Source organism: Cervus canadensis, chromosome 18 (assembly GCF_019320065.1).
Source record: "Cervus canadensis isolate Bull #8, Minnesota chromosome 18, ASM1932006v1, whole genome shotgun sequence".
Lineage (NCBI taxonomy): Eukaryota > Metazoa > Chordata > Mammalia > Artiodactyla > Cervidae > Cervus > Cervus canadensis.
This window is the reverse complement of record NC_057403.1, coordinates 40,172,480-40,198,198: the sequence shown is the minus strand read 5'-3', so window position 1 is coordinate 40,198,198 and position 25,719 is coordinate 40,172,480. Positions and strand designations below refer to the sequence as shown.

General features: G+C 53.9%; 2 protein-coding genes across 5 annotated transcripts; one reads left to right on the top strand and one right to left on the bottom strand.

Annotated features, from left to right (window-relative positions):
- Positions 1-999: 999 nt before the first annotated feature.
- Positions 1,000-9,445, top strand: POLR2C (RNA polymerase II subunit C). The gene is made up of 9 exons (XM_043434861.1): positions 1,000-1,197; positions 1,374-1,423; positions 3,882-3,950; positions 4,091-4,143; positions 6,774-6,902; positions 7,269-7,320; positions 7,450-7,618; positions 7,765-7,839; positions 8,426-9,445. Exons 1-9 carry the CDS (start codon positions 1,112-1,114, stop codon positions 8,568-8,570), a joined length of 828 nt encoding a protein of 275 aa, XP_043290796.1. The 5' UTR covers positions 1,000-1,111; the 3' UTR covers positions 8,571-9,445.
- On the bottom strand, positions 9,400-22,245 carry DOK4 (docking protein 4). 4 transcript variants are annotated; one of them, XM_043434857.1, is made up of 8 exons: positions 22,085-22,245; positions 16,475-16,703; positions 12,988-13,095; positions 12,723-12,837; positions 12,335-12,454; positions 12,056-12,245; positions 11,261-11,399; positions 9,400-11,100 (listed from the first exon to the last, which is right to left on the bottom strand). In XM_043434857.1, exons 2-8 carry the CDS (start codon positions 16,538-16,540, stop codon positions 10,744-10,746), a joined length of 1,095 nt encoding a protein of 364 aa, XP_043290792.1. In that variant the 5' UTR covers positions 16,541-16,703; positions 22,085-22,245; the 3' UTR covers positions 9,400-10,743. The 4 variants fall into 4 exon arrangements, with proteins under 4 accessions (XP_043290792.1, XP_043290791.1, XP_043290794.1 ...); XM_043434856.1 differs by lacking the exon at positions 22,085-22,245 and adding an exon at positions 17,172-17,273; XM_043434859.1 differs by lacking the exon at positions 22,085-22,245 and adding an exon at positions 17,172-17,273 and having other exon boundaries at positions 16,475-16,700.
- Positions 22,246-25,719: the final 3,474 nt, after the last annotated feature.

Below are 25,719 nucleotides of genomic sequence, written 5' to 3'. Positions count from 1 at the left end.
GTCCCCTGCCAAGTTCTATTTTAGGACTTCTCTGTATAATCTGCTGCCACCTGGGAATTCCCTGGCGGTCCAATGGTTAGGACTCTACTTCATTTCAGGGGACATGGATGTGGCAGAACCAAAAGCAAAAAAAGACCTATCAAACCTCTTTCCGGGCTGTTTAAGGCACTGCGTACTATGTGCATGTAGCCTACATGTGCCCTCGCATATAATTTAAATTATCTTTCGGTTACTTACAGTACCTAATACAATGTTTGCTAGTGCTAAGTCACTTCAGTTGTGTCCGACTCTGTGCGACCCCAGAGACAGCAGCCCACCAGGCTCCCCCGTCCCTGGGATTCTCCAGGCAAGAACACTGGAGTGGGTTGCCATTTCCTTCTCCAATGCATGAAAGTGAAAAGTCAAAGTGAAGTCGCTCAATCGTGTACGACTCTTTGCGACCCCATGGACTGCAGCCTACCAGGCTCCTCCATCCATGGGATTTTCCAGGCAAGAGTACTGGAGTGGGTTGCCATTGCCTTCTCCGAATACAATGTTTAATGCTATGGTAAATAGTTGTAAATGGTGTATAAATAGTTGCTGGTCATGCAGCAAATTTGTTTTTGAAACTTTATGGAATTTTATCTTCAGTTGGTTGGATTTAAAACCCTTGCATATGGAGGACCAACTGTACTTTCGTTCATCCATAAATTTACATACTTCATTCTTTTAAAAAACGTTACAGTATTCCTGTGTTGGTGTATTTAACCAGGTCTCTGTCAATGGGCAAATTTTATTTATTTTTTTGCTACAGACTGCTGCAGTGAACGTGCCTGTACATGTATCTTTGCTTACAACTGCAAATGCTTCTACAGTATGGATTCCTAGAAGTGTTCCTGTGGAATCAAGGGCTTGTGCATGCTTTGCCAGATCGCCCTCCAAATGGTTGAACCTGGTGCCTCTTCAAGAAGGTGGGAGGGGTGGGTAGAAAACTTCGGGCCTCCGAGCAGCAGGCGGCGCTGTGAGCGCCCCGCCGCCTCCATGGCGAGGCCCCGCTGCCGGACTTCCGCTGGTGCGGTTGGCGCAGGCCGGGCAGAGCTGACGCCGGGGGCCGAGCGAGCGGCGGGGCGCGATGCCGTACGCCAACCAGCCCACCGTGCGGATCACGGAGCTCACCGACGAGAATGTCAAGTTCATCATCGAGAACACGGACCTGGCGTAAGGCTTGGGGGAGAGGTTTACGGTTCTGGAGAGCCGGGGGCCCCAGCCTGCGGGACGTCGTGTCTTTTCAGAACTGGCTCCCGGGCCAGGGCTTCCGCTTTGGGCACGGCTGGGCGCGGGCCCGGCCTGCCGAGGCTGCGGTGCCCACACGCCGCTTGGTTTTCATTCCTCAGGGTGGCAAATTCTATCCGGAGGGTCTTCATCGCTGAGGTGCCCATAATAGGTAAGCGACCCCAGTCTCGTTGCCTGGGCTACCAGGCCTCTCTCCCTTCCACCCCACCCCTCCCCTTACCTTGCAGCTCCTGCCTCCAGCCTTGGTTTGGGCGAGGGATTGGGGGCGCTAAGAGAACAGTCATGCTGGAGACTTGATCGGGCCCTTGGCCCTTGGCCCAGGGCCACTCTGGCCACCTCTCCGGCTCCCACGGGCTATTTACTTAGTTCCATTCTTTTCCGTGCGTTGGTGACGCGCATGGATTCAGGAGTCTGTGGCCTGGGACTCAGAAACTGTTTTCACTTACTATCGCTGCGAAACTTGGGCAAGCTATTAAACTGTGTTGGAGCCCCCTCTCTAATGTTCGGACGCTAATAGCAGTTGTCAGGGCGACGTCAACGATTAAGGGGAATAATCTCTGTGCCTTGTGTTCAGTGAGGGTCCAGTGCTGGTAGATATGAATCTGTTCCATCAGCTGCATTTTGGGAGCATATAAGCTCCAGGCAGTGGTGCTAGGCACTGGAAACGCAGACCTGTAAAATACAGGGTTCTTTAGGAGTTCATCTTCAGTTGCTCAGTTGTGTTCGACTCTTTGCGACCCCATTGACTATAGCCCACCAGGCTCCTCTGTCCGTGGCATTCTCCAGGCAAGAATACTAGAGTGGGTGGCCATTTCCTTCTCCAGGGGATCTTCCCAACCCAGGGATCAGACCCTCTTCTCCTGCATTTGCAGGCAGATTCTTTTAGGGTTTAAGGAGAACCATAGTTACAGTGGCTTTGACGCTTAGAGGAGAAAGGATCTGTTTCTGCTTTGGTTCCAGCCACTCTTCACTGAGTGTTCTGCCTGTCTACAGATATACTACAAATATTTTCTGAGTGTCAACTCAGAGTTTGGTTTAGGAAAAAGAGATGTAAGCCATAGTTACCACATCAAGTGTGCAAGTTCCTAAGGAGATAAACAGGCCAACTGGTTGGTAAGCAAGAGAACATTGTAGTTTTTCCACTGTTACTACCCCCCGGAGACTTTTTCAACTCAGAACTTGGCGTGCTGGTTCTCCTTCTCTGCCTGATCACCCCATGGGGTCTCAGGACCTTAGTGTCATCATGAGTGAAATGAGGCAGTTGTGCTTTAGGATGCAGCCCTGACATTCCAAGCGCCACTTTTCCCACAAGTAGCATGAAGCACCTCCTGCAATCCAGACCCCAGCTAGGAATACAGAAATTAAGACATCTGAAGACCCAAAGAATTTTTGAAGATTGAGGTGGAAGCAAGATGCACACAAATATAATGCAATTTGACGAGTGTCTTAAGAGAAGTCTGGACAGAGTTCTAGGAGAGAGTAGCTTCTTCCAGGGAGAGAGTGTTCATCTCTGTATCACAGAGGGTGGGCAAGGCCTGGTTTATAGGAAGCTCACAGGATTTTAAACTGCACGGGAGACGTTAAAGGCAGGCCAGTGGGAGGAAAGGCAGAGACAGAAAAGCTTGGTTCTTAGTCCTTACTTGGCTCAGGTTTAGGAAGCAGAAGGACAAGCAGATGGGGGTCTGGTGGTGTCTCGTCCTCTATTCCTAGTGTCTACACCCCTCATTGGACAGTTGGTCTCCACTGCCCTTTGACTTTTGAATTTATTTGTTTATATACAGATATTTATGAATGAATGAGTAAATGTGTGTTTAAGTCAACTATGTGTCACTCTACAGTTCTCCTCGCTCATGGCTGGTAGGGATTAGTATGCCTTGCCCATTAAAGGAATTGTGTAAACATTATTTGGTTGAATGATAATAAAGTATTAATTTGGGTAATCTAGTCATTATATCACAAAAGGAGATGTGGACCATAAGTCTATGTTACTTCTCTGAGGTTTGTCTAGCTTTCAAATGCCCAAATAGTTTGTGTTCTTACTGGTGTTGGCATGAGTAGCAGTTTAAGTGCTTCCCACAGAAATATTCAGCTCTAAGAAACACGTTCCCATTCTCGTGGTTTCTTTAGGTCAGTGTTTTTAGGGTAATACAGGGAACTCTCTGCATGATAACTGCTTGAGCAGGGAAGTGCGATGCGGTGTGTGTGGTTCTTATTAAAATGCATTTTCCTGGGCCCCACTCCAGAGCTGTGGAATCAGAGTCTCTGGAAGCCTGACTCAGCCTCTGCAATTCAGTAAGCACTAGATGATTTGGAGGGGCTCAGATGGTAAAGAATCTGCCTCAGTGCAGGAAGCCCCCGGGGTTCGATCCCTGGGTCGGGAAGATCCCCTGGAGAAGAGCATGGCAACCTACTCCAGTATTCTTGCCTGGAGAATCCTATGGACTGAGGAGCCTGGCAGGCTACAGTCCATGGGATTGTGAAGAGTCAGACACAACTGAGCAACTAACACTTTCAGATGATTTTTAAATCTGGAAAACCAGTGCTAAGTCTTTAGGTGAATTTGGTGGCTAATCTGCCTGTCTGCTTTTTCTGCTTCCTTCATTCTTTAGCAATTGACTGGGTTCAGATTGATGCCAATTCCTCCGTCCTTCATGACGAGTTCATAGCTCACAGACTTGGTGAGTGCTGGGTTTGGAGGGTTACAGGGAGGGGCTGTGCCAGTGTCAGAGAAGAAGTATCCTCATTCCCAAGGGGACTTCCGGACTCTCCTTCCAGCTTGGCCGCTTGGCCTTCTTCAGTGTGCTTTTCTGTCTTCCAGGATTAATCCCTCTCACCAGTGATGACATTGTGGACAAGCTTCAGTACTCCCGGGTATGCTGTGTGCTTGGGGAGCTCAGGGGAGGCAGGGAACTCAGTTCCCAAGGAGATTTTTTCTTACCATCTCGATTTCAGCTTTTAGAAAGACAGTGTGGAGATGTTGTCTGGAGCCCAAGGCAGACATCGGTCTTTGGTTTTGATGGGACCACAGATTGATGAGGCTCAAGGGGCATCAGAGAGTCTCATTAGCCAGAGAGCACATACACCTGGATGCTCATTTACACCAAATGGGTGGAGCTGTTTCTCTTCAGCATCCGATGTGCAATGTTTTCCAGAGCATCTCTTCCCAGGGACAGGGGCCTAGGAGGCTAAAGGGAGTCAACAGAAGGATAGCAGGTGAGGACAGGGAGCAGAGGGAGTGAGAACTGTTCTGCAGAGCAGCAGCTGTCTGCCAGCTTTATGCCTCACCCTGTAGGTTGTCTTACTGAAACATGGCTCCATTCCATGATGTTTGCTGCTTCCATGATATGGTAACAGACTCAGAACTAGGGAGCGTGTAGGATAGGATTAGGTTACCTGCATCCTTTCATCAGAGCTGCGTTAGTTGACAGCTTGAGAGTATTCCTTCTTGATGGCTTTAGGTGGTCCTGAATCAACCCCTTTTCTGGTATTCCCAGGGGCACATCATTTTGGTGTGCTAATGGCTAATTTGATATATTTTGTAAATGTATATGTGTGTTGCTGTTTGTTTTATTAATTTTTTATTTTTGGTTGTGCTGGGTCTTTGTTGCTGCTCGAGCTGTTTCCAGTCGCATTGAGCAGGGATACTCCTGGTTGCAGTGTGCAAGCTTCTCTCTGTGATGGCTTCTCGTTGCGGAGCACTGGCCCCAGGCTCACGGGCTTCAGTAGCTCTGGCACAGACTCGGTAGTTGCTGCTTGCTGGCTCAGTAGTAGTTGTGGTGCACGGGCTTAGTTGCTCCACAGAATGTGGGATCTTCCTGGACCAGGGATTGAACCTGTGTCCCCTGCATTGACAGGTGGATTCTTATCCACTGCGTCACTAGGGAAGTCCATATATGTGTTTTTTTAAAAAAATATTCAAGCACACAGCAAAGTGTGGAGCTAATAAAACAAATAGGCTTGCTGCTGCCAAACCACTTGTCACATTTTGACATTTCATCATTTTTGCTTCATGTCCCCAGAGTCTGTTTTTAAGAAATAAAACATCACATATATTGGTAAAGACAGCTGTACCACCGATTGAAGAGCAGTTAGTCCATATCTTACATAAAGATATGCATCCCCCGTGACCTAACAGTTCTTCCATTAAATTTTTTTCTAGTATTGCATTTACTGAATAAAGATGGTGTGGATTTTTCATTTGTGTTTTCTTAAAATTTGCAGAAAAGTTAAAAATAGAATACCTACTCATTCTCATTTCACTTTTAATTTCCAGTTGTTGATACATTGCTATATTTGCTTTATGCTTCATATAGATGTTGTGATTTTTGCTAAACCATCTGGAAGAATGTTACAGAAATCATGATACTTCTCCCCTAACTACATCAGCATGCCTGTCCTAAAAATACAGATATTCTTACCTAATCATAATATTATGCCTAAGAAAATTAGTGTGGATTTGTACTATCTATATACAGTCTAAACTCAGATTTTCCTAGTTATCCTCAAAATGTCCTTAATTGTTTTTTGGTTTGGCTGAACTGCTTGGCTTACCAGATCTTAGTTCCCCCACCAGGGTTTAGACCCCACACCCTCAACAGAGAAAGGGCAGAGTCCTAACCACTGGACTGCCGAGGAATTCCCCCTAGTTGGCTTTTTGTTTGTGGATCTGTGATGCGTGCATTGCCTTTGGTTGCTAGTGTCTCTTTAGTGTCTTGATCTCTTGAACAAACTTCTGTTTTCATTGTACTTTTTTTTTAGGTTGAGTACCTTTTTATATTTTTGTCTTCCATTACATTTTGATTCTTTAATTTCATATTTCTAAGAGTGATTCCATCTCAAGGGTCTAGGGTGCCTTCCTGTCCCACCTGTGTGTGATTACAGGCTGGCCGGGTATGGCCCATAGATTTCCTTCATCGTCTTGAAAACGTCAAAAGTAGCTTGGATTTTCCTCACTAATGTGAAGGAAGAACAGTTTGCTTGACTACATTCTAGTAACTCTCTTCTTGCCTGAAGTTAAATGGTAGCAGCTAGTCTCTTAAGACGGGAGTGTTTCAAGAATCAGTTTAAAGAATGGCAAACTTGAGAATTATTAAAGCTGAGTGATACTTAGATGGTGGCAGTCTGTTATACCCTTCTCTGCTTTTGTGAATGTATGAAACTTTTTTAGAAAAGATCAGTAGTCTGGAGCTTAAAAGGTACTTTTTTCTCTTGTCCCCTAGATTGTTTTAAGTGGTCATTGCACTCCCAAGCTAGTTCCAGCTCATGGATACTGAACTATGCGGGATGAAAGCCTTCTCTGTTAGTGCCTTGGTTCTCTGAGGAAGAGCCGTTTAGCAGCCCAAGAGTGGTGTGTAGATGGACACAGCTGACCAGAGACTGGCGGCTGTGGTCCACCCTTTCATCAGATGAAGAACCTTCAGGGACAGGGTATTAGAAGCAGGGAGCCAAGCCAGACTTCACCGTCTCTCCAGAGCCTCACTGCTGTCTCTCTCCCGCCTCAGGACTGCACGTGTGAAGAGTTCTGCCCCGAGTGCTCGGTGGAGTTCACTCTGGACGTACGGTGCAATGAAGACCAGACGCGTCACGTCACATCTCGAGACCTCATCTCCAACAGCCCCCGGGTCATTCCGGTCAGGAAGGCCTCCCTGTTGGGACCTTGGCTGTTCTCCTGGCTCCAGTGGGCCAAATTGGGGTGGATTCTTAGAAGATGCCAACTTCCCTGTGTTACCCTCTGCCTTAACGTGAGCCTGATGCTTAGAAGTGCTAATGATTCTGGACCCGTGCCAGGATGGGCAGAAACATTGGTGCTGTGGGCCCTCTGCCCCCTAGGACCCTTTTGAAGACCGTACTACCGTTTTGATTGAGGAGGTTGTCATGGCCATTAGATAGGGGTTAGAGGCCAGTCACCAGCACAGATGGGATCCCTGGAGGTGCTGGAAGATTTCCGGATGAGATGAGCAGCTGCTAATAAATGGCTCTGTTTGGACTCCCTGCAGGTGACATCTAGGAACCGAGATAATGACCCCAACGACTACGTGGAGCAGGACGGTAAGGCGCCCCGAGAGAGGCAGAGACCAGAGCCAGCCTCTCGTGTTGTCTGGTCTTCAGGGGCTGCAGGTCAGACCCAGAGAACTGTGCCTCTGCTGGCCCTCAACTGACTCTCCCCTGTCCCCACAGACATTCTCATCGTCAAGCTGAGAAAGGGCCAGGAGCTGAGACTGCGCGCCTACGCCAAAAAAGGCTTTGGCAAGGAACACGCCAAGTGGAACCCGACTGCAGGAGTGGCTTTTGAGTATGACCCTGACAATGCCCTGAGGCACACGGTGTACCCCAAGCCAGAGGAATGGTATGTTCCTGGTGGGAGCGAAGGCCGGATGGGTGGGCGGGTGTGGAAGTGGCTCCTAGTGACCCAGAGGGGGCAGCCTGACTATGAGACACGGGTCCCCTGAAAACGGCCGTAGCAATGCTTTGCTGACCTCTGTTTGACCTCAGGCCAAAGAGTGAGTACTCGGAGCTGGATGAGGATGAGTCGCAGGCCCCCTACGACCCGAACGGCAAGCCAGAGAGGTAAGACCCTGGTTTGGCACTCAAAGGTTGCGTGTGTAAGAACATACAGGTCTGGTGCAGCCTCTGAGTTAGGAGCCCCTTTCCCTCCCATCCAGTTCCCCTCAGCTGAGGAGGGGCTGGTAACTGCTGAGCCCCCTATAAGTCCCCTTTTGGTCACTGGGAGAAGGGGGCCCTCCAGTTATCCAGACTGTTCCTGTGGTGATTATTCAGCCCCCAAAGAAAGATCAACATAAGATCAAACCTAGGGCCCCAAACTGTCCAAAGCCTTCTAGTGACAAACATAAAAATGCTGGAGCAGGTGGCACTGCTTATTTATCTTTCTTCCCCTCTGTGGACTGTGTCTATGCACAAGTGTTTTGAGATTTTCACACAGTATCTTTTTGAGGGAGCTATGGCCCTCTTGAGGTCCTACAGAGTGCACTGGGACCACTTTTTAAGAAGCTGGATGGAGGTCAACCCTGGGACAAGGTCAAATTCATAGGGAGAAAGGAGTCAGGACCTAGAAGGGAGGGAGGCCCTTGGCAAAGCTGGGGCCCGCTGGCCTGAATGCTTCGTGGAGGGCTCTCAATGGACTCTTGCCTCTCAGGTTTTACTACAATGTGGAGTCTTGTGGCTCTCTGCGCCCCGAGACCATCGTCCTTTCAGCCCTCTCTGGATTAAAGAAGAAGCTGAGTGATTTACAGACCCAGTTAAGCCACGAGATCCAGAGTGACGTCCTCACCATAAACTAGCTGCAGCTCATCTGTTTGAGCAAAACAGTTGGATTTCAGGTCTCTTCTGAGACTTTTTAGCTCCTGGGGACTGGGCAGCTGTTGCTCAAGTTTCTTGGCAAGCCTTCAGTACCAATTAGCAGGGCAGCAGCAGGGCGGGTAGGTCCATCCCGGCCTTGCTCAGTTGCAGATCACCGGGGGCGCCACTGCTGCTGCAGGCAGGACAGCTTTCCCCCTTCATTTAGCATCCCTGGGCCTGCCTGTGGGTCGGCAGTATGCTCCCTGAAACACTGGTTCCGCCCTGTCTCCCAGTGTGCCTCGGGGGCCATAGGGCTCCCCTGTTGACCGCCACTGAGCTGGACTCTCATCTTTGGGTTATTTCAGCTCTTTACTTCAAACCCTTTCTGTTCACAAGTTGGAGTTTTCACCGTTGTAGGCTTGTCTGTAGGGTTCTGACTCTGGAATCCTCACTCGGGCTGCTGAGAGCCCTTCCAGTCCCTGCCTCGGCCATCCTATTGGTCCTTCACTCAGATTCTCAAGTGTCCTGAATTTGAGTACCTCTTAAGAGTAGTGTTAGGCCCAGGCTATCCCCCTCTTCCCGCCAGTAAACCTTGTATTTTGTTCTCTACCGGTCAGTTTCAATCTTCACCAACAATGGCCAGATGATTTAATTTGTGTGTGTGGTGAGGGGCGGGGAAGAGGACAAGGACCTTAATGAAGATCTGGCCTTGACCCCTTAACCCTGTAGGTAGGTACATACCCAATGCAGTTAATTAGGCAGCCTGGCAGGAGAAGCCTGGAGAAAACCGGAAATCTAGTACAGAAAGGAAGGGTTATTTATTAACAGTAGTTGTTTTTTGAAAGTTTTTATTTTTGGCAATAAAGAGCACAATGTACGTAATCTCCTTCATGCGTCATCGAGCCACGAACCGAACCAGCCAGCTCCGCCTCCCTCCCCGTGGCCTCTGGGTGCCCTTCTTCAGGCTAGCTTACTCCTGGGGTGGTCATTCCCTGGGTCAGGTTCAGAGCTGAGCGGGCCGTGGCCCCTCCCTGGCTCCAGGGCTCTGTCAGGAGGGGCCTCTTGCTTTACCATCCTCCTGCCACGACTCGAATAGTGGTTATTTACAACAGGGTCTGTTCCCACAGATCAGAGCCCTAAAATATTAAAAACAAAAAAAACCCAACACACATACAACCAAACGTTTGATGTGAGTAGAAAGATAGCCCTTCTGCACGGTAGTCAATAAATACCAGCACTAGAAAATCAATTGCTTTAATTGCATTTCAGCAGGGAGCCTCAGCACCAAGTGGGGAGGAGGAAGTGGGGAGGTCTCGTTTCTGAGTCCTTTTGGCCAGAGGGAGGCCGCAGGGGGCACCCTCCACGGGAGCACCGCCCACCGGGTCAGTGAGGGGGCGGCAGGGTGCTCCCCCCCCACCCCGCAGCGCTCCTGGGGGCCGGCCTGGCCCTGGAGCAGGAAAGAGCTTGGGACGGGCCACCCTCCCTGGGCTGAGGTAACCAGCACCCTGCCCCCAGGGCGTCTTCCCAGCCTACGAAGCAGGAAGAGCCTGGGCAGAAACCACTTTAAAACCAGATTTTTCACCTGAGGTGTCAACCAGATGTCACCTCTGTGTAAAACTCCCTAAGTGCAGGCTGCCGAGTGGCACAGTGTAAGCTCAGATCCTTCCTGTGCCACCAGGCCCAGAGGAACCGAGAAGCCACCTGCCATCTCCACCCCTGGGCTGTGTGGGAAAGCCAGCAGCCAGGGCAGGCGCCGGGAACGCGGACTGTCTCCTTCCTCGGGCCCGAAGCAGGAGGGCTGGTACCCCCTGGGGGACAGGAAAGACCGCCGCCCTCACATTCAGAAACAGCCCTGACTGTGGCCTGGTCATGGGGATAAAAAATGTGTATGTGGTGGCAGGGAGGGACAGAGGGGGAAATGTTATTAATATAGAATAACGTCATAAGCCATATATATTAAAATCATTAACCGTATATAGTCCTATGGTAGCTCCAGCCCCTTACACATGCTCAGGTGGCATGGCCAGCCCTTTGCCTTGGTCCAGTCTCACCCTTGGGGGCAGAGAAGGGACGGCTTGCTCCCTTTCTCTGGGCTTCTGGCCCACAGCCCCTGCAGGCCGTCCATGATACGCTGCAGGCAGCCCCAGTGGTCGTCCGGGCACGCTAGCTCTGCCGTCACTGGGAAGGGGCCGTGGCCTCGCTGCTGTCCCCCTGGCTGGGCTTTGGCTTTAGCAGGATGAATCTGTTGAGGAGGTCCGTTTCTGAGCTGGCCTGGGCTGCCGCATACCCCTCACCTGTGGACACAGACGCAGGCTGAGGACCTGGGCCCAGGACAGAAGAGCCCTGCCCAGCACGCCTTGTCCCCCCCAGAGCCTCCTGGCTGGGGGTGGCGCCCAGCAGTGACTCACCGGCGAAGCTGGAGGACTCCGCGATGTTCTGGGAACCCGTGATGTGGTGCCAGTAGGCACTTCGGGGCAGCATGGTAGTGGGCGTGCAGGGGTATGAGTAATGTTCTGTGCCCTTGTTGAGCAGCTGTGGGGCAGAGAAGGGCCAGCGGCTCAGCCCAGGGGCGGCTGGCCCAAGGCCCTGCCTGCCTTTGCCATACACACGAGCTGGAGACGGCTGGCACTCTCCCGGTCCTCCGACTGCCCGCCCGCCGCCCCCTACCCTGGACTGAGATGCGCGGCCTCACCCTCACGTTCTTCTCCATCTCCAGCAGGACTCGTTTGTGCTGCTCGGCGATGGCCAGGGTGGCACTGTGGACCCGCTGGTAAATCTGTTCCCCTTCCTGTGTCTGGAAGGTGTAGAGCCCTTCTCCAGCGTCACACATCCTGGGGACACGGGGAGCACAGAGAGCAAGGTGGCGGGTGCGTCCCACGTGTGTGCACAGGCTCAGTCAGGCTCTCCTTTGGGAACAGGCAGGCCTGTTATCTGAGGGCCCGACCACCCAGCTCAAACGTGCTGAACATTTTCCACGTGCCAGGTGGAGGTCTAAATGCTTTACAAGAATTAATCCGTTCCGTTTTCTCCACCACCTGGTCTGTGTTCAGTTAGTTTCCTCATTACTACAGTTTTTCTCAAACTATCTTATAGATGAGAAAACTGAGGCATTCAGAAGCTAAGTAACAGCCAAAGTGGAGGACACAGAACTGGAGCCCAGGCAGGCCGCTCCAGAGTTCAAGCTATACCCAGTCCTCACCACCATCACCCAGTGTGTGAGGCCAGGCACTTTTATCATTCCATACGACAGATAAGAAAACCGAGACGCAGGTCTGCCATCACAGAGCTGGTCAGTGCCAGCATCTGCTTTGAGCCTTGGACATACTTGCTGGGAGCCTCGATTTCTTCATCTGTAAAATGGGAATATTATGTTCCCCTTCAGCATGCTATGCTGATAAAATGAGCTTTCAGCACAGGGCCCGACACAAGTGAATGGCAGCCACCATCGAGACCATGGCTGGAGGGTGGGGAGGCGAGTGGGTCCTACCGGCCAGCCTCGAAGGTGAAGCGGGTGGCGTCCCGGCCGTAGCGGCGCAGTGAGCAGAGCGGCCACGAGACGAGCTTCACGCGGGGGTTGTGTATGTCCCAGAGGTAGATGTTCTCGTGGGTGATCTGCAGCTTGCACTCGCCGTACACGTCCAGGTTGGGACAGGGCAGCAGGAAGACGTTGAAGCGATCTGGAGGGGAGAGGACAAGAAGGCCTGGAGCTTTCGGGGGGTGGGGGGGAGGTCCCCAACCCCCACCCTGTGCCCGCACCAGGCCTCACCTGTCTGCTCACACTGCACTCCGGGGGCCAGGAGGTCTGGCTCTCCCAGACTGATGTCGTTGAGCCTCGACCCCAGACACTCCACAGAGAGGGTCTTGTACCACTCTTCTGCCTCCAGTTCTGGAGAAAACAGTGTCTCATCATGCTGCCAGCTCAGGGTCCCTCGGCAGCCCACCCCACCTGCTTCAGCCAGAGTAGTCCCCGCATGCAAGGCAGAGAGGGCGAGGCCAGTGGACTCTGCCTGCCTGCCCACCTCATCCTGGGGGGCGGCTCCCTCAAAGGCACCCTCCTCCCCCACACCTCCCATCCCATCAGGAGGGCTAGCCTGGCTCTGCCCCCTACCGACTGGACCTTGACCAGCACACTGCCTGCAGCCCCATCCCCTCACCTGAGTCGCAGGTGAAGGTCCGTGCTGAGTCGTCCGTGAATATGATGGCCACTGCCTGCCTCTTGGTTTCCTTGGGGAGCCGTGTGACACATTTGACGTTGCTGATCTCTGTCACCTGGCACATCATCCACAAGGGACTCAGCCAGGAGCACCTCCCTCTGTGTCCCCCACAGCTCTGCCACCCCCAGCAGGGTCCTGTTGACCCTCAGAACTCTGAACACATCACTGCTTACAGGTCGGGGAACTAGGGCCCAGGCCCCCTAACCTTGGGGCAGCCTCGGAGGCACACGGACTTCTCGTCTGGATACTTCTCCAGCCGCTGGGGCCCCTTGCTGGAAGACTTCCGGAACACCAGCCAGCACCTCCGGTAGATCTGTGGGGCGAGATGGCAGGGGGATGGACCCTGGACCACTCCCAACACAGCCAAAGTGACCCTGCAGTTTTTCCTGCCTACCAAGGGGCAGTGCCACAGAGCCTTCCGGGGTCTCAGGCCCAGGAGACCTGGGACAGCGGACGCCAGCGTGACACCCCACCCTGGGGAAGAGACCCCGCCCCAAATTGAAAAGGCAGTCATTTCTTGGCTGGCTCCATAAAAGGTGCTCCTGAGTTACTGTTTACTATGAGTTCAGCTCTGGGTTTAATCTAAGTAGCCAACATTTATTGAGTGCTTCCTATTTGTGCTTTTTGTTATTAGCACTCCTCACATTTAATCTCAGGGTCACTCTTGAGGTCAGTTCTATTATCATCTCCACTTTACAGATGCAATCTGAGGCACCCAAGAGTTGAGTAACAGCTTTATGAATGGTAGAGCTGGTATTTAAAACAGGCTGCCTGAAACCACTGCGCTAAGGTTCTGCCCAGGAGCGCCGGCCAGGACAGAGGCAATGTCGTGCGGACAGGAATCAGGCCTGAGCCCGCTCCCCGCCTGCACATCACCACAGCCCTTGTTCTTAGAGCCAGGGGACAGCTCTTGATGTAAGTAACACCCCCTCTTGCCTCTATAACCTCTTCATTCACTATCCTGGGAATAAAGGGAACCAGGGTTAGTTTCCTGCTCCAGCTGGTAAACCAGACGCTCTCAGAGGTCAAGGAGCAGAGCCAGGAACCTGGAATCACCCCAGAGCACAGTGCCTTCCCCAGTAAGGTTCATCACTCCTTGTCCCAACCACTGACAATGACCCTTGCCTAAATCTACCTGAATTCTCTATAGCTTCCCGGACTCCATCCGAGGGGCAAGGGAGCCAGGGAGTGGGGAGTCAACCACTCTCCAGGGCTACAGGGGCAAACTGGCTTGTCAGACCCCTGCCACATTGGTGGCCCTCACCACTTGCCACTAGACTCCTCCTCCTCGGGCTCTTTTCCAGCCCCAAGTCCAGCCGGGATGCACCTACTCTTTCAGAAAGCACTCCAGGAGGCTGGCAGAGCCATTCCCCGGGGATCTCCAGTGCTCCTCTCACTGGCAAACAGTGTGGAGACGGAGGGGCCCTCCTCTTTGCCCTGCTACATGGACACCAGGTCCTCGGCAGGCAGGTTCCCAGGCAGTCTCCATCCTGAGAAGCTACTCACGCCCAGCTATTTCTGGCTCCGAGGACTCTAGGAGACGTGTCTGTCCCTGCCCCCCTGACCCTGGCTCAGCCCTCGGCCTGTCCAGATAAACCCCAGCCGGCCTCAGCTCTAAGCTGAGCAGCTCGTTTAGGGAAGAGACTGTATTTTATTCTCAGAATCCTCACATCCCAGTAGCCTCGTGAACAGAGCCTGCTGAACAAGTGAATGATCATGTGTAGGGAGTGTGAATGGATGGATGAATGAATGAATGCATGAATGCTGCCAACCCAGTTATGCCCTGCCAGGCTGGGCTCTGTGCAGCCTGCAGGGGCAGAAGGCCTGGGGGCCTGAGCACTCTGGTTGCCTGGTTACAAGATACACACACACATGCACACACACACACTCGCACGAACACAGAGCCCCAGGGAGCCACTGTGCTCAAGAGCCCTCCTTCCCCACTTCTCACAGGTCTTTGATCAGCGCTTCAGAAACGCTCTGCCACAGCTCTGCCTTGGGAGGAAAGCCCTGGCAGGTAGGAGGGCCCGCTCCTGATCTCTTCCAGCCCTTCCCCCTCACCTCTGTGGGCTGAGACAAGAATGGCCGGGTGGCCCCAGCCCTCACAGCAGATCTGCAGGGGGAAGTCGAGTTCCCTGAGTGGGGGTGACTCCAGACGGGGCCTAGCCACACCCTGGCTCCTAAACCCTGCCCTTGACAGTGCCCACCGTAGGTTCCTGGGCCTTCCCCTGAAACAGGCAGGGTTCTGAGCCCAAGTGGCCAACTCAAGTGGCTTGGCTTCCTGGGAAACTCTGCTCTGGACAAGCCCTCGGCCCGGCTGGCCCCCGGAGACCTGAAGGACCTAACAGGTCTGGGCCCTGGGGAAGGAGGAGCCACACTAGAAGCTGGGCCCCTGCCCCCTGCCTCCCCACCTCAGCCTTAGCTTTGCTCCTCGTTCTGTGCTCCAAGTGGGCTCCATCCTTCTCTTGGGGCAAGAACACAGTGGCTGATGGCCACCAGGGCCCGGGCTGGGACACAGTCCAAATCCAGGTAAGACCCCAGCATGCCCACCAGCTAAGTGGCTGCCCCCTGCCTGGACAGAAGAGCCCCCAACAGGGGTCGGGGGTGGGGGCCACAGGAGTGGAAGGGGGCTCAAGAACCACCCTGCTCCAAGGCCAGTCCTCTTCTGTCTGGTACCCCTGTCTCACACAGGGGCCCCTGAGTATCAGAGGCCAGCTCCTCCGCCAGCCCACTCTGCTGAGCCAGGAAGCCTTGAGAGTCAGATCACACCCCTACTCCCACCAAGGCCATGGGGGAGGGGAGGGGAGGGAAGGGCCGGCAGGGGGCCCAGGTAAACACAAGACTTGGGCCATCTCAGGCACCAGGGTTTTCTTCTTACTGGGGAGACCCCTCAATGGAGAGAGCAGGGAGGGTCAGGGAATAAAGGCAGCTCTTGGGACACCCTCACCAAGATTATTAAGTTGGTCCCTGGGGCCCCTGCTCATGCCTTTTAGGGGGGTTTCACCAGTAGAGGGTGGGAGAGGGTACACACCCAGCAAAGGTGCATCTGAGGCCTCATTTCCGTAGGCCCTCCAAGACCCCAGCCCCCTCCAAAACCAGGGAGGAAAGCAGCCGGTCCCAGTGCCACGGGCCATCCCACCCAGGTTCTCATTCATAAGCCACATAAATGCCAGCTTCTGTGCCCCTCGTACCGCCGACCTACCCCCAACAACCAACCACTCTCCTTAGCCAATACTTCGTTAACCGTAGAAGCAACAACCAAAGATAAAACATATAAACGCCTGTACACAGCAAGCCTCGGGAAGCAGGGTAGATGAGGTACTTTAAAGAAAAGAGGCCAGGAGAGGGGAGGGGGAGATGAGGAGGTGATGGCAAGGGGAAGTGACAAGCTGGTCTCAGCTCAGATACAGCCCGGCATTTCCAGCCGCTGCCCGGGCGACAACTTCAACAATAGCAGGGGAGCCGCCTGCCCATCGGCCACCACCGCTGGCCCAGCCACCGGGACTCCAGCCAGCCGGGCTGGGGCGGGGGCTGCGGTGGGCAGAGCCGGGCCCAGGCACATGCCAGGCAGCCCGCCGGCCAGAAACCTCGAGAGACCGGCAATGCACGATGGCCGGCCGGGAGCCGGCGGGTGGCCGCGCACCCCCGACATCCCAGATGCCAGACCGCGGGCCCCTTGGAAGGTGGCTCACCCCGAGCTTCCTGCTCTTCATCTTCACGTAGCCTTGCTTGACGATGTCGTTGAAATTGGTCGCCATGGTTTCTCCGGCCGTGTCTTTGAGGTTCGTCTCTCTCGGGCGCCTAGGGGAGGGATGCCCAGGTGGCCTCGGTTTCCCCACTCCTCCGACGGGGCTGCTGCGGAGCTGCTCCTCACCTCGCCCGCCTCAGCATTGTTCTAGCAGCTCCTTTGCCCGGCGCCTGCTGGAAATAAAAATGACAGGGAGATTGGACAGTGACATCTTTCTCTTCCCCTGGCTGTCTCGCTCTTTTTTCCCTTCCTCTACCCACACTTGTCCCCTCCCTTCCTCCCTCAGCCCGCCCTTCTTCCTTCCCTTCCCTCCCCACCCCAGGACGGCAGAACCATTCAGGAAAACCCGAGGTGGAGGCCTCTACGAGGAAAATGGTCTAGCCCAGTCCCCTCCCTCACATGGTTAACCCCTTCCTGGGAGGACAGGCTCCGGCTCCTGCTGCAGCTGAGGGGCAGGCCTCCAGCAAGCCCCCCTCCTGCGCGGGCACCTCCCTGCAGGAAGCTTTCCAGGAGATGGGGCTCCTGGGAGATGACACAGATTCTAGGACCATGCTCCCCGAGGTTAGATGGTCCACCCCTTAGGTCTCAGCAGACAGCCACCCACCCCCATCCCAGGCCCTCTGTCCCACTTGGTTCTATACCTGGATCTCCCCAGGTCCAGGCAAGAGTCTGAGAACCGTCCCCTCAAACCCTGCTCTCCCCGCCGCCTGGAACTCTTCAGCAGCCCGTCTGGGTGCTGCTTCCTGGGTGGGAGGGCAGAGTCCAGTGGGGCGGGCCTGCAGATAAGCCTGAGGAATGTGCTGGGCAGGCTGGCGGTGGCCACTGTCGAAGCGGTTGCCTCGCCCTGGCGCTGGGAAGGCCGGGCTGGTCTGCGAGGGCACTGGGTCTGGACAGGACTCTCGGTGTCCCGTGTCCTGGGCCCGGGCAGGAGTTAATTACACGGAGAACTAGCGAACACCTGGGCTGGGAGCAGAGGACACAGCTGGACCACATTGAGGCAGACCAAGGGGCAGTCCATATGCAGCGGGGAAAGGGGTGCCACCGGGGGCTCTTGGAATCAGGAGGGTCGGCAGATAACAAAGACTCAGACTTGGCGGAGGGAGGTGTCTCAGTGATGACCCAGCCCTCCATTTCAGATCATTTAAGTAAGCTGCCCAGAGAGGAGAGGCGGCATGGCCAAGGTCACATAGCAAGTCCAGGCTTCAGCCAGAGACAAATAAGTTCCGGGGTGGGTGATGGAGGTGGGCCTGGGGATGGGATGGATGCTCTGCCACCTGGCTTTGGCCACTCGCCACCGCCTTATCCTTCTCTGCCACCCAGGCTCGGGGGGCAGGGCTGTGTCCACGACATGGCCCCCCGCGTCTCCAGGATCACTGGATGAGAATGTGGTAGCACTGCTGGGGTCAGCTGGGCATCTGTGCTGCCAGGACAGGACCCTGGGGCAAGCGTCCTGCTGGAGCTGCCAGCAGCTTGGCATTAATCAATCTTCTGGAGGCCTGTCTGTCGAGTCCCTAACAAGGAACAGATGTGACTACCCCAGTGCGCACATGCAAACAGGCGAAGGGACACAGAGGGTAGTGCTCTCTGTGCCCCGTGTACCCCGAGAGCCCCTTCAGCACCCCTCAGCGGCCTCTGTGCCCATCCATGCCCTCTCTCCCAGCTCCCTGGGGGCCAAGACCCTGCCTCACCCAAGTGGTCTGTTTTCCTCCTATAAGGTTGGCTGTGGGGTCCCTCCCTGATACTGACCCCCCCAACAGCCTTGCCAGACTCAGGCACTAGCCCTCAGAGATGAGCAAGCTTTCCCAGCTCTGTCTCCACCATCTGGGGCTTACTTGGCCCCCCAGCAAGGACCAGCTCTGTAAAAGTCCCCTCTGAGATGATGGCCAGCCGGCCACTGGCTGAGGGTCCATAGCAAGGACGGCCTCTTTCAGAACACAATGACTAGCACGCACGGGGCCCCTGGGTTCATCCAGGGCAGCTCGGGATGTGGCTCACCCAGGAACATGCATTTAATGGCAAGAGGTCCTGGGCAAGCCGCTTAACATCTCAGCGCCTCAATTTCCCCATCAGTAAGATTAAAAAAAAAAAAAAAAAAAGAAGATAAATCAGCCCATTTTAAATGAGGAAATGAATCCTTGGGGCACCTGCCTACCCACCCGGGACCAAGAGCGTCTGCCTTGAAAACCCAAAGGGCTGTTTGTATTTCAAAAGCTGCTGCCCAGCCAAGGGCTGTGAGATCACCCTAACTCAGCCTTCCACCTGCCCAACAACAGGCCTGCTCCTTCCTGCCTCTCCCCCTTACCTTCCCTGCCGTACCCCTTGAGTGACTGCAGCCGCCAAGCTCTCGGGAGTACCCCTGGCACGTCTGTCCAGAGGTCCACACCCCGCCCTAGGCCCCAGGCCCTAGAAATAAACCAGTGGGAAGAGTAACCTTCCAGGGAGAGCCTGGGTGGCAAGGTGCCTGGCAGCTCACGCTGGCCTGGAGTCACAGGTGGTGCTGACCTTACTCGGTTCCTAATAAATATGCAAAAGCAAGACCCAAGCTGGGGCCCAGAGTAGTACAGCACAGGGGAGCTGGGGAGGCGGGGAGAGAAGGGGAAGGGTCAATAGGTAGACTTACACATTTGATGGGCAATGGGATCAAGGTGAGGGGGGTACGCAGAACCAATCAATCCCCCAAAGGACATGGCCCCTGGCTGAGCCTGTGCAGACCCAATCAGGCATCAAGAGACGGCGGGCAGCTGAGCACCGCAGGCAGGAACCAGGAAGGCGCCCCCCGCAGCCCCCCTCACCTTGCCGCACCTGGGGCCACTTTCCCCATCACTCCTGAAGCCCCAGCAGCTCTGGCACTCACAAGCCTGCAGCAGGGAAAGCTGCCCCGCTAACTGTGGTCTCAGGTGTGTAAGGTCAGCTCTGAGCACTCTGAGAGGCTAACAGGGTGTCCAGCAGCCCCCTCAACACAGATCCTCAATGGGTGAGGAGTAAGGACCCCCATTCCTCCTCCCAGCCTAGCGTCAATGTGGTTGCTCAGCCACAAATGGTACCTGCCCCCGACCAGGACACCACCGGCTCCTCCAGAGAGAGCTGGACTCTGAAATGTATCCCCTCTCTCAGAAAGAGCAGGCGTCCTGTGCAGAGAGGGTTGGAGACTCCCTGGTGCCCAGCAGAGGGGTGGGGTGGGGCCACTGCCCACCTGCCCCTTGGGACAGCCGTCTAAGCACTCCCTCCCTGCACCCGGATTCTGCCTGGAGGCTTGGCTCCAGAACAAACGCTACTTGCTGCTGCTAGCAACCAATGGCTGAGCCTGAGCGGCTGTCAGCCTGGCTGGGCCTCCCCACCCCGAGACAGATTGGATCTTATCAGGGCTTGGGGACAGCCCTGCCTGGACCCCGGCTCACTGACGGCTCGCTGTCTCCACCCGCTGGCAAAGATCCTATCGACCGGATTCTCTCCAGCACCAGGGACATTTCCCATCCCCCACCCCCACCCGGTCCTCTCTACCCCCATGTGATGGCTATCAGGGGCCAGGAGGAGGTCCTCCCTTCCCCGGAGGGCCCCACCCCTGACCTCCTCCACCCCTGCAAATCCTCACAAGCAACCACCACCTGAAACACCGCAGGTCTGAAAGTGGGTGGCAAAGTCAGATCCAAAACCAATTGGGAAGAGAAGACTGGCAGAAGAAGACATCAGAAGAGTCACTGTCTTCTGGGCCCTCCAGCCAGGAAGGTGGTGCTATGTCTCCAGACCACTGGTCTCCCTCCCGTCCCCCGACCACCCTTCTGGCCTCATCTCCCCGCTGCCAGGGGGCTGGGGAGGGGGGATGTTCCTCAACATGCCTAACTCCTGCCCACGCAGGATCACTGCACTTGCTGTTCCCTGCCTATACAAAACCGTTCCCTCAGATGGTCCAAGGTTCATTCTACTGCATCAGTTTAAAGACTGTCACTTTAGAGAGGCCTTCCCTGACCACCCTGGCCAAAGGGAGCCCCCAGTCAGCCTCTACCACCACACCCAGTTTCCACTGTCCCCACATAGGATTTACCTCTTCATCTGCTGGTTTGCTACTTGGGACTATCTCCAACAACATCTTAGAATGTCAGCTCCCTGATGGCTAAGCCACCTCTAATTAACAGCTCCATCCTAGCACCTAGAATGGTGCCCAGTGCAGAGTGTTGTTTAGTCACTCAGACATGTCCCACTCTTGCGACCCCATGAACTGTAGCCCGCTGGGCTCCTCTGTCCATGGGATTTCCCAGGCAAGAATACCGGAGTGGGTAGCCATTCCCTTTTCCAGGGAATCTTCCCAACCCAGGGATCAAACCCACATCTCCTGCATTGCAGGTGGATTCTTTACTGCTGAGTGCAGAGTAGGTACTCAGTACATGGGGGCTGAAAACGTAATTATCTCCAGGGTTTGTTTTGTCCTCTTCATCCTTTCTCCCACCACCACCACCAATAGCCACCTGGTCAGACCCAGCTCAGCTTCCAAAGACATGTGGGCAGCGGTGGGTTCCCATTTCCCTGGGCCCCGGACCCACAGTTTGGTTCAGAGCTGACCCAGGGGGAGGCAGTACTGCTGACCCCATGTCCGGGCCTGGCTGGGTAGCCCCACCTCGGCCCTGGTTGTTGGGAGACATCATGCCCAGCTCTGCTGCTCTGCCTGGGAGAGAGAGCTAGAAGTAGCCACTGTCCAGGCTCAGAAGGGCAGGCAACTGGGGGCACAGCTCCTGAGACCCATCCCAGCTGGGGGACAGGACTGGCCTGCACTGCAGCCACATCTCTTGAAAGGGGCAAGAAGGCACTCTGCACTAAATAAGCCCAGCCTCAAATCGCTGCTGTGGATCCTGCCCGCCCATCACTGCCCTTGACTCTCAGACCCCTACACCCGAAACCCTCCATCTGAGTCTCCTGGCAACAGCCATGCAGCCACAGCTTGGGACATGGCCCAGGTGCCGGCCTCCGCTCATACCCCTCTGCAGTGACAGCAAGCTTTAACAGGAAGCCAGACTTTGGGAGTCCTGAGGGAGAGAGTGAACAGGACCCCAGGAACAGGCAGAAAGAATCAGCGAAGGCGGGCAGCTGGCTGAAAGTTTAAACTGCTGGGCAGGAATCATCTGCAGGTGGGGTGGATGGTGGGGGCAGTTGGAGAGTCTCTAGGAATTTAGGGGCGGGGGGACTGAGAGAGTAGGAGGCCATGAGAGCAGAAAGGGTGCGACAAGGCACGCTATGATGAGCTGGGCTGTGCCCCTTCGAGACGGCAGGGCCAGGGAGCATAAGGGCCTGGGCCCCTCCGATGGGTAGGTGTGGGGTAGGTGCGGGGTAGGTGTGAGGTCAAGCCCTGACCTGGGGTCCCCTGGAGAAGAGAGCTGGGGGTAGGTGGGGCCCAAGGGGTAGTTCCGGGGGCAGGGATTGGCTTTTGGAAGTGGACTCCTGAGGAGCCCCACAGGGTAGGAAGGTCCCACGGGCTTGGAGAGTCCTCAAGGGGGGAGTCGCCGAGGGTCTGGAGGGCTCCTGCGCGGCCTGAGGCCCCCCCGCCTCGCGCCCCCCTAGTTACCTGGGCGCTGCGGCCCCTGCCGGGGGCGCTGGCTCAGCGGACGGCGGGCCAGGCTCATGCCCGCGTCACGGCGCGGCCGGCGGGGGCGGCGGGGCGGCGGGGCAGCGGGGCAGCGGCCGCGCCGGGCTCCGGGCGGGGACGGTGAGGGAGGCGCGGCCGTCCAGCTAGGCTCGGGCTGCGACTCCGTGGAGTCGCCAGCCGCCCGGCTCAGCCTCGCCGCTCGGCTCCGCCCCGTCCCCCCCTGGCGGCCCGCCCCAGCCGTATTCCTCCGAGCTGAGGGACACCAACTTCTGCCCTGGCTTCCCTGCCCCCCCGCCCCGCCTCCTCCCACCTCCACCCCCGCCGCCGTTCCTTGCTTGCCTCCGCGGGCCCCATCAGGTGGCCCTCCTCACTCCCGGCTCAGCCTCACCTTCCTTTCCTGCGCCCCCAGTCGTAGTCTCACATCGCCTCTCAGCCCCTGAAATCTGAACTCCATATCAGCTCCCAGTCCCCAAATCTCTACCACCCTGTCTCCATTTTTATAGGAATCATACACACATCCCTTGCTCCCCTGTCCCCTAGAGGACCCTTGGGCCCTTCTCAGTCTAGGCTTCCTGAGGACCCCAACCCCCAGGGACCCCCTATCGCCCCTCTCCAGCACCCCCCACCGCACCCTGCACAATCGAGGAACTGCATCAGCGCCTCTCTCCCAGATTGTCAGCTCCCCTAGCAGTCGGCCAGCCTCTCCTTCCCTCCCCCGCCTCCTCACCACCCTCACATCACCCAGTAACTCCCATCCTGCAACCCCCTGAGACTTTTCCAAATCCCGTGGCCCACCATCACCCCCCAGCACTCACCTCACAGCTCGTAAGTCTTATCACTGCCCTGTTGGAGTCACAAACCACAGGCCTCCATAAGCTGTGCCAGGCAAGCATGCGGAGGTCGCCTCGGGCCTCCCCACGGGTGGGACTCTGTCACCCCTCTGGTTTTCTGGTCTGCACCCTTTAACACCAGTGGTTTGCAGAGTGAAGGGTCAACATCAGCATCACTTTGAAACTTGTTAGAAAAGCAAATTCCCTACCCCAGCCCAGACCTGTGAAATCAGGATCTCTAGGCTTAGTGCCCAGAAATCTGCGTTTTAACAAGCCCCTAGGTGACTCTGATGCACGTTAAACACTGCTTTACGCCAAGTACACAGAACAAAACAAGAGGCCACACCTGAACAGCTGAAAGCCTTAAACATGAACATGCTCCCCAGTCTAACCCTTGACCAGGTTCTCTCTGAGCGGGGAGCCCAAGGCACTGAATGTCCAAGAACCACAGCACTCACTCATGGATCCCATGCCCCTGCCTCTAATCACTGGGCCTCAGTCTAAATCTGGCCCACAGGACTTCTTAGGGGGCTGCTTCCCTTCCCCTGAATACTTCCTAGGGTGGTCACTGTCATGCCAGTGGCCACCAAGGGGGCCCCAAGGGCTCCTAGCAGCCTCCACCCTGGTCCTGAGCTAACCAGTCCCACGCTGCCAGGGGGAGGAGGGGACCACGCTCATCTTGTCCTTGCCGGCTAAGCTGGCCTGGGTCTTGACCTCCTGCCCTCCCTGTGCATCTTTCAAACTTGACCCCACCTGCTTTGCTTCAAACCACAGCTCGTAAAGCTTCCAGCACTTGATTCATCACAGCAAACTCTTTTTACCACCAGTAACCTTTGGAGGGGCCTTCCCTGGTGGCGAGTGGTTAAGAACTTGCCAATGCAAGAGATGCGGGTTCCACCCCTGGGTTGGAAGATCCCCTGGAGAAGGAAATGGCAACCCACTCCAGTATTCTTGCCTGGGAAATCCCATGGACAGAGGAGACTGGAGGAGTCCATGGGGTCACAAGAGTCAAATACAACTGAGCGAGTAAACAACAAAAAACATTGGAGGAGTTTTGGCCAACAATAACCACCAAGAGAGTTTTCATAATAAAAAACTTTTCTAGAGTAGGGTTTCTCAAACTTCTTCCTTCTCTCATTCTCTTAATTTTTCCCCAATCCACTCTCTGTCTGCAGTACTGTCACCTAATTTTTTTTCTAATTAAACTTTTTTCTTTTGAGATATTTGAAGATTCACATGCAGTTATAAGTTATGGAGAGAATCCATGTGCCTTTACCTAGTTTCATGATATCTTGCAAAACTGAGAACAGTATCATAACTAGCATGTTCAAGGTACAGAACATTCCATCACACAAGATCCCCCTGTTGGACTTCTACAGCCATATACACTTCCTTTCCCACCTTACCCCCTTTAACCCGGGCAACCACTATTTCTATACTTTGGTCCTTTCCAGAATGTTGTAAAGTCAGAATTGTAAGTATGTAATCTTTGGGGACTGGCTTTTTTTTTTTTTTTTTTAAACTCAGTGTAATTCTTTGGGGAACCATCCAGGCTGTTTCCTGCATTAGTACTTTGTCTTTTTCATTGCCAATAGTCCACGGTATGGATGTGTTACAGTTCGTTTGTTTGCACACCCATTGAAGGATGTCTGGTCCAGTTTTTGACTGTGATGAATAAAGCTGCTATAATCATTCATGTATAGGTTTTTGTGTGAATATAAATCTTTACTGCTCTGGGACAAATGCCTAGGAGCACAACTACTGGGTCTTATGTTTTCCAGAGTGGCTGCACCATTTTACATCCCCACTAGCAATGTATAATTTGATGACCTCATCTCTTCACATCCTTCCCAGCATTTGTTGTTATCACTTTTTTCCTTTTCAAGTCATTCTGATAAGTTGTATAGGGATATCTCGTTGTGGTTTTAATTTGCATTTCTCTACTGACTAATGTTGAAAATATTTTCATGTGCTTATTTGCCATCTGTGTATCTTCTTCAGTGAAATCTTCCTTCATGTCTTTCACCCATGTTCTAATTTGAAAATTTGCTTTTTTAATGTTGAGTTCTGAGAGTTCTTTATATATTCTAGATACTAGTCCTTGTCCACATTTTTGTAAATATGTGGTCTACAAGTATTTTCTCCCAGTCTGTAGCTTGTCTTTTCATCCACTTAAAACGGTCTTTCACAAAGTAAAATTTAATTTCAATGATGTCCAAATTATCAGTTTTTCCTTTTATAAATTGTGCTTTCAGTGCCAAGTCAAAGAACTTTTCCCTTAGTCCTTGATCATAAAGACTTTTTCCTACGTTTTACTGTAAAAGTTACATCATTTTATGTTTTACCTTTAAGTCTATGATCCATTTTGAGTTAAATTTTGTAGAACATATGAGACTTGGGTTGATGTGGTGCTTCCCCACCCCCTTTGACCCATGGATGTTCAGTTGTTCCAGTACCATTTGTTGAAAAGTCTCCTTCTCTTTATGCCATTGAACTCTTTTTACAACTTTATAAAAAATCAGTTGGATCCATTGTGAGTTCTCTGTTCTGTTGATTTATGTGTCTATTTCTTGGCTACTAGCACACAGGCTTGATTACTGAAGCTACACAATAAGTCTTGAGAATCAGGTAAACTGAGTTCTTTCACTTTATTCTTTTTGAAAACTGTTTTAGCTATTTTATCTCCTTTGCCTTATATATATATATATATATATATATATATATATTTTTTTTTTTTTTTTAGAATAATCTTATCTGTGAAAGTGAAAGTGTTAGTTGCTCAGT

Coding starts and splice junctions, on each gene's coding strand:
- POLR2C (XM_043434861.1), top strand. CDS start 1,112: ATGCCGTACGCCAACCAGCCCACCGTGCGGATCACGGAGCTCACCGAC. Junction 7,619..7,764: donor TACCCCAAGCCAGAGGAATG/GTATGTTCCTGG, acceptor GTTTGACCTCAG/GCCAAAGAGTGAGTACTCGG. Junction 7,840..8,425: donor CCGAACGGCAAGCCAGAGAG/GTAAGACCCTGG, acceptor CTTGCCTCTCAG/GTTTTACTACAATGTGGAGT.
- DOK4 (XM_043434857.1), bottom strand. CDS start 16,540: ATGGCGACCAATTTCAACGACATCGTCAAGCAAGGCTACGTGAAGATG. Junction 12,455..12,722: donor GACCTTCACCTGCGACTCAG/GTGAGGGGATGG, acceptor TGTTTTCTCCAG/AACTGGAGGCAGAAGAGTGG. Junction 12,246..12,334: donor AGTGCAGTGTGAGCAGACAG/GTGAGGCCTGGT, acceptor TCTCCCCTCCAG/ATCGCTTCAACGTCTTCCTG.